Source organism: Nansenia antarctica, assembly GCF_963989245.1.
Source record: "Nansenia antarctica genome assembly, chromosome: 7".
Taxonomy (NCBI): domain Eukaryota; kingdom Metazoa; phylum Chordata; class Actinopteri; order Argentiniformes; family Microstomatidae; genus Nansenia; species Nansenia antarctica.
In genome coordinates this window covers 3566666-3574377 of record NC_137677.1, presented here as the reverse complement: position 1 = coordinate 3574377, position 7712 = coordinate 3566666, and the positions used below count along the sequence as shown (strand labels likewise).

The 7712-nt window shown below is 39.9% G+C and overlaps 1 protein-coding gene across 1 annotated transcript; it reads left to right on the top strand.

The window, feature by feature from the left end:
- Positions 1-814: 814 nt before the first annotated feature.
- On the top strand, positions 815-6549 carry tax1bp3 (Tax1 (human T-cell leukemia virus type I) binding protein 3). The gene is made up of 4 exons (XM_080537362.1): positions 815-966; positions 2828-2947; positions 4265-4342; positions 4963-6549. The coding sequence occupies exons 1-4, from the start codon at positions 928-930 to the stop codon at positions 5095-5097; spliced, it is 372 nt and encodes a 123-aa protein (XP_080393488.1). The 5' UTR covers positions 815-927; the 3' UTR covers positions 5098-6549.
- Positions 6550-7712: the final 1163 nt, after the last annotated feature.

Genomic DNA, 7712 nt, shown 5'->3' with positions numbered 1-7712 from the left:
ATACCTTATGTTTTGTTGTATTGTTCTTCCCATGTTGGATGTATGTTTATCTTGTAGATAGTACTAGTTATTTGTCTGTATTATCTTGTAGATAGTACTAGTTTTTTGTCTGTCTTACATGTAACGATGAATTGAGTATCAAGGACCCCAATTGAAATAAGCCAGTGGCTTTCTTGGGTTTTTATCCTGTTAGTTGACCTTGTATGTAATATGTACTTTCATGTACCTACTTCTGCAAATCTTCTAATAAAGTTTTCAATCAATCAAAAAAAACAGTGGCTGACAGACAGTAACCCCGTTTTAGGGAATGGGGATACATATGGAGCTATTTTAGTGCCATCAAAAATGTAATTGTATTTGACAGGTTTAATTGAATATGAGCACAAACTGAATTGTATTTTGAGAACTGAATTGTATTTTGAGTAAAACTGAATTGTATTTAGAGAACTGAATTGTATTTAGAGAAACTGAATTTGAAAACTGAATGAAAATAGCCTAATGAAAACTGCATTGAATACAATTCAATCTGTCGAATACAATTCAGTTTGTGCTCGGATTCAATTCAATCTGTCAAATACAATTCAATTTCTGTTGGCACTAAAATAGCTCCATAGATACACCCCACCCCTGTCCCAGGACACACCCCACCCCTGTCCCAGGACACACCCCACCCCTGTCCCAGGACTTCTGGATCCATGATCAGGATGACATCATCAGTATGACATCATCACCCCTCCCTGCCCTGACTTCACATGCCAGGAATCGTTCGCAAGCTGTTGTTACTCAAGGAAGTTGCTTCGATTTACTATCGGGATTCCGTAAAAAACGGGACGCAAAAACAACTACTGTAGATCCATTGATTGACCATCGTTTGCGATCGGAGAGAAAAGAGAAGTGTTGTTCAACATTGCTACAGGATCCGAAACCATGTCGTTCATCCCGGGACAGCCAGTGACTGCTGTTGTGGTAAGTTTGGGGAGAACGAAACGAACGATCACCCTTCATTCAATAACTAAGGCATCCATTGTCCATGTCCAGAGGCCTGGCTTTCAATCTGTGTCTGTTTCTATGTGAGAAATTATATGCCAACTATTGTTATTGACTCTGAATGTCTGATTGACTGTAGGAGTGTAACATTGTCGCACGTAGACAATAGAATGTTCTCATTTAATTGATCAGTTTCCAAAATGGTTCTGTTGGAACTTTGGAACTGTTACAATGTTACTCAAACATGCAGGGAATCAGAATCACAATCAGAATCACAATCAGAATCAGAACCAGAACCAGAATGACTTTATTCGCCAAGTAGGTTTTCACATACAAGGAATTTGCTGTGGTAGATTGGAGCAAACAGGCAACACGAATTTTAAAAAGCTAAAAAAAGTAGTGCCAAAACAAGATCAAGTAAGATATAATAATGTAACGTTATGTAACGTAGCTCTGCGATCGAGAAGGTTGCTCCATTCTTACTACTCTTTTGAAGCGTGCCTCTTGTCTTGTTTCAGGTTAAATTAAGGTTCTAGTTATATAGTTATTAGATATTCGTATGGAGTACAGTCTGGTAGCATAGCATAGTCAGCTAGCATGGAGCTGAAACTCAGTCCCAGAGTAGAGTAGTGAAGTGAAGTGACATTTATTTATATAGCACTTTTCATACACAAAGGCAATTCAAGGTGCTTTACACTTTTTTTAAAGAAAATAATTCAAAGACAAGCAGCAAAGCAGTGCATAGCACAAAAAAAACACACATTAACAATTAAAATAGAACATTTATTTATAAGACTCCATTATAACACTTCCATATAACTCATGCCTTCAATCAACTTCAGTAGTTTAGTAGCAGTTAAAAACAGAGAGTGAACTTCAGTAGAGTAGAGTAGGGCGTGGGCGTCCCAGGTCTGTCTAACACTGCTACCTGAGAGAGCCTGGCCGCCTCATGCTCTGTTCACTGTTCACATACATACATACCTGTAACTATTGAATGAGTCTTGCCCAATAGCTGTCTTTAAAAGACAAATGCCTGACAACGCGCTGTTTATAGCGACCAAACATCAGCCAGCTCCAGAAATATTACTCATGTAATTGCAGAGTGGCAAATGCGAGTAGTTGAAACTGTAAGCCCTAAGGCCTGGGTATTACACACTAGAGAGTATATGCCTACACTGCTGATCTGACACTAGCATTTAGGCCATTGACTTGGTGGTTAGCAGCCTGTCTGCTGTAATATACTGTATTTTTTGTACTTTTTTTTACCATGTTGTCAGCATTAAGAACCTCAGACCCTCCAAAGGATGATTGGCTACTCCGTCTCGACACTTAGGCCTTGTGTAGACATCATTGTTCTGTGTCGACCTCACTAGTGACTGTCTAGTTCTTCACCACCACACAGATAGGCATTGTCCTGACGAGTGCTGTGACATCCTGGTGCCAGAACCTTCCATCTGCTTTGATGAGAAGGCAGCTGTGTCTAAGCGTCTAAGCGTACCCAGGGTCTGTCTGGGAGAGACGGACCGATGAAAGATCTGTGTCCCCCAGTGAGCTGGTCTGGTGGCAGGGGGACATTCTTAAAGGGGGGGGGGGCGGGCGGGCGGGTACAGCGCATATAGAGAGATGGTGGGGTAGGACTTAACACTCTGTTTACACTGAATGAATGATTGCAGTCTCCCCTTTCAACATGCCCCGTGGCTCTTGCTGTTGTCAGAACAAGTTGGTTCACTTGGTAGGTAGGTAGGTAGAAATGCAATGGAAAGTGAAATGCTCCAAAACCAATCTTTCTCCATGTTCTTGTGTGTGTGTGTGTGTGTGTGTGTGTGTGTGTGTTTTATAGCAACGAATTGAAATCCTCAAACTGCGCCAGGGTGAGCACTTGATCCTAGGCTTCAGTATCGGAGGGGGAATCGACCAAGACCCGGGCCAGAACCCCTTCTCAGAGGACAAGACTGACAAGGTAACAGTGACGCACACGGACGTGTGTTCTATAGGGCAGCGGAGTGATTCTCGACACTTCGTGACAAATTAGAGGTTATAAGGTTCTATCTCCATTTTTGTCAAAATTGAGTTTTTTACATACTCTGATCCATTAGGTGTTTATTAATGCCCGTGTGGTGTTATTTTTAAAATGTTGACATTTTTTAGTTAGTAATTAATAAAAATACAAAGGTTCCATCTCACAAAACATAATGGAATGTAAAAACTTTGACGCTCAAAATCTCTGAACTACCCTAAACGGAGATAGAACCTTATCATTCTAAACGGAGATAGAACCTTATCATTCTAAGCTCACGACTTCTCCCCAAAAGTGCACCTGTTTAAAAAGCTAAAGACTGATTCTTTGATGCATGTGGGAAAATGAAGAAAGTAAGAGATATGGTAGAAAACTCCCATTAGCGAATCGTTCCATTGTATGCATGACGGGGAGTGGATGGTAAATGGACTGACTTATATAGCGCCTTTATCCAAAGCGCTTTACAACGGCCTCTCATTCACCCATTCACACACACATTCACACACCAATGGCGGCAAGCCAGCCCGCTCATTGGGAGCAATTTGGGGTTCAGTGTCTTGCCCAAGGACACTTAGACATGTGGCCAGCCGGGGCTCGAACCGCCGATCTGCCAACCTTGTGATCATTAGACGGCAGCTCTACCTCCTGCACCACAGCCGCCCCCCAAATTAGGTTTACACTTTGAGGAAGAGGATTTAGAATCAGACAGTCAGATTGCAGCCCATCACGTCTCAGTGAGCTGAACTCTATCTTGTGAAACTCACAGCGGTGAGGCTGCAGAGGGGGCAGGACTGAACACATCAGCCGAGCTCTCAGGTAGGAACTATCCAGAGTTCAGACACGGGTAACTGAAGTCGTATAGAAGAATAGACAAACACTGACACTTTACACTGCTGTTTTATTATATTAAAGACTTGTAAAGCGGCGTGTAAGTGGCATAGCACACTAACGCGCATGCCACATAATTGCCGGGTCCCTGGTTCCATTCTGTCCGACAACAGATCCTGCACATCATTCGTCCTCGCTCTCTCTCACCCATCCTTAAAAAAAAAAGAAGAAAAAAAAAAAGAAAAGAAGCGACACATGTTTTTGGATAGAGAGTTGAAAATAATGGACCTATGTCTATTTTCTCTTCTCTTATTGGTTGGCATGTGACATGTATCTGTAATAATAATAATAATAACTTTAATTTCTATAGCGCCTTTCAAAAAAAACAAGGACGCTTTACAATTCTAAAATCTAAGATCTGTGTGATCTCAGGGCATCTATGTGACACGGGTGACTCCTGCGGGACCAGCAGAGGTGGCAGGCCTGATGATGGGGGACAAGTTAATGCAGGTGGGTACAGTACAGCGAGCCTATAGACCCTGTAACACTGCTCTGTAACACAGCTCTGGGGTTTGTCTGTTTTCTTTCTTTTACCTTTATCTTATTGGTTAATTTCCACAAGATGGCACTGTTTACTATAACTCAGTGGTTATTGAACTGTGCGGTGTGTCCATGGTACACTATCCACTGCATCTTGATGTGGCAAGATGAGGATGTCCTCTTGGTCTCAGACATTTGTAGACATTTGTCTTTGGCGAGCAGGATACCCAGGTTTGAAATGAGCTTAGTAGAAAGTAGCCATAGCACTATGCTGGAAGAGTATGGACGCTCCATCATTGAGAATGTGGAAGAGGGGGCTCTTGGAATGTATTGGTCTGGAAAGATTAACCTACATTATTAAAGGCAAGCAGAAAGACTTTGACAAGCTGTGGGAACCATACATGAAGAATATTTTATACAAAGTGGAGGAAAGTTTTTTTTTATCTTTGTTATTGTATGTTTCTCTTTCTTAGTTTTTTGTTGTTTTTTCTTTGGTGTTGGTATATAAAAATAACAATTTTGTAAAAAAATAATAAAAAAAGCTTAGTCAAAAGTGTTTCCCTCATATCTCTCATATCTTCCTCCACCAGGTGAACGGCTGGGACATGACCATGGTGACCCACGACCAGGCCCGTAAGAGACTCACCAAGAAGAACGAGGACGTGGTGCGGCTACTGGTGACCAGGAAGTCGCTGGAAGAAGCCGTCAGACACTCTATGCATTAGCCTTGACCCAGTGACCTTATAGACAAGGATTCTCTCCCACGCTACACACGGTTTTGGTCAATTCCATTTCAATTCAGTCGATTCAGGAGATGAAAAGCTAATTCGAAAAACGGAATTATTTAAATGAATTGAATTCTTTCAATTATGTTCAGTTCCTGAATCGTTGGAGTTGACCACAACCCTGCTCTTACATATTCCCAAACAGGATACAATCTTATTGTATGTCCCTACAATTCATCAATGTCAGGTATTTGGGAACAGTAACGACTTTATCAGCTAGACTAAGAATAACTTTGTCCGTAATACGGTAGCAAGCACAATTCTTATTACAGATAATCCTTTTGACATCTTGATTATACTTTCATGTACTGTACATCTTTTATCGAGTCAATGTATTTACAAGCCAAAGGAAACATGCCAACAATCCGTAGATTGATAAATGTGACCGATAATTTTTGGTTATCATAATGGCAAAGATGCAACAACAATGCATCTTCCCTTATAGATAATCCATTGAGGGACTCTTTCATCTGTTTGTAAGTCCTGTTAAGTCTGTTGGAATTTAATGTATGGCATTAACAATGTTACACTTAAGTGCTTAACACTAATCTGTGTTTTAAGAAATTAATTGATATTACAGAATCCTCATTTGGGTAGGATGGTGTATTGTCTGGGCTCTCTGTGTTGTGGTATCTATATCCATGTTTTGCGCAGCCACCAAAGTAACCAGCACAACTAAAATCGCTTAAACCTTCTACTTTATCTTACACAACTTATACCCTGTACCTTATACTTACCAAATGATTGTGCGAGACATTTCTCTTTTGATCATCTGGGTGATACTTAAGATCAACTTAAGTCTTTTTAAATGTGATAACTTAAGTGCCTTCTTTCTCAGGGTCCGGTAGATAAGGTTGCATGTAAGGTTGGATGTTGATTAGGTTGTTTGTTTGTGGTTTGTTTCATCATGAGCGAATAAATACACTCTAGAGCACACTGGAATAGGTTGGACCAAGGTTGATGGATCTTATGAAACAAATTAGACTTCATTTACACTCTTGTGATAGTACCACTAACCACGATAGCACCGATAGTGTTTTTGTATTTCACTCTTTTTTCCATTCCTATATGGTTTCCATGATATGTAGACTAGACAGCTTCTTCTTTACTGTCTCATGTATTGCACACCGATGCCTCACTGTTTCCCATGTTATCAATTCCTATTAAAACAGATAAGAAATCCCAGATAATATTGTTAAACTAGTTACTTTGTACTGTACTTTCATATATACTGTACCTGTACATGCCATTGTCCTTGTTTGTATGTTTAAGATTTTGTATTATGTATGGCTTTGTACTCATAACATCCTTTGAATTGATTGGGAGAAGACCCTTATTAATTTAGTTGACAGTGACAGAAAACTATTCTACATTCAACTGAGTCAATTTTATTAAACCTTTAAAAAACTGCCCATGCTTTTGATATATGCATGAATTGTGTACTCTTTTCATATGGGAATTTTTGTTTCTGTATTAATGTTCTGTGTTATTAATTCTTTCAAAACGCAAACAGTATTGGGACAACGATGATATTTACCATTCTGGCATTTGATTGTATACTTTTTAAATGTTCTTTAACATAAAGGGAAAGAAATCGTAAGAACATAGTCTGGATTCATTATTTATTATTTATTTTAGTTGAGTCAACTGTTGACAAAGGGTGAAATTAACCTATTTTTCATGTATTGTGCACTTTTCTTCATCTGCATTGCCTTATTGATAACCTTTTAATAACCTTCTGTAGCCAGTTTGAAAGTAATCAGCTGACATTTGAAAGCAGATCTATTAGCTGACCTTTGGCTGTGTACTCACTCATTTATATATATATATTAAGAATTTCTTCACTTTTATCTCTTGATATTGGCACGTCTGAAAATAAACACTCTGCCTTTCAACTCAATACGTGGAGACAAACACTGATGCACCATACTGAGAGAGTACCCCTAAATGAACCTCTGATATTATCAGGACACCCCTGAGCCCCATCATATGCACTAACGCATCTTTTTATTCATGGCTGCTATTAACAAAAGTTACAAACATGGCATTCTCTCATACACTCATAGACACTTTATTAGGAACACCTGTACGCCTTCTTTTTCCACACTTTGGGCCCGTTAATACCAATCAAGGGCCACAATGTACACATCTTCTAATGGCTATTTTCAGCATGATAACGCACCATGTCACAAAGCAAAAGTCGTCTCAAACTGGTTTCATGAACATGACAAGGAGTTCGGTGTTCTTCAGTGGCCTTCCCAGTCACCGGATCTGAATCCAACAGAACACCTTTAGGATGTGGTAGAATGGGAGATACACAGCTTGAAAGTGCACCTGAAAAATCTGCAGGAATTGCGTCATGCAATCATGCCATCATGGACCAGAATCCCCGCAAAAATGTTTTCAACATCTTGTGGAATCAATGCCACGCAGAATTTAAACTGTTTTGAGAGCAAAGGGAGTAGTGTTCTTAATAAAGTGTTCAGTGAGTGTATATGCCATTTAGCTGACACTTTTATCCAAAGTGACTTACATTGCAGTGAGCGCATACATTT

Excerpts from the sequence above, each read along its gene's own strand:
- tax1bp3 (XM_080537362.1), top strand. The coding sequence starts at position 928 with ATGTCGTTCATCCCGGGACAGCCAGTGACTGCTGTTGTG. Across the intron at positions 967-2,827 it reads AGCCAGTGACTGCTGTTGTG|CAACGAATTGAAATCCTCAA; the intron begins GTAAGTTTGGGG and ends TGTGTTTTATAG. Across the intron at positions 2,948-4,264 it reads CAGAGGACAAGACTGACAAG|GGCATCTATGTGACACGGGT; the intron begins GTAACAGTGACG and ends GTGTGATCTCAG.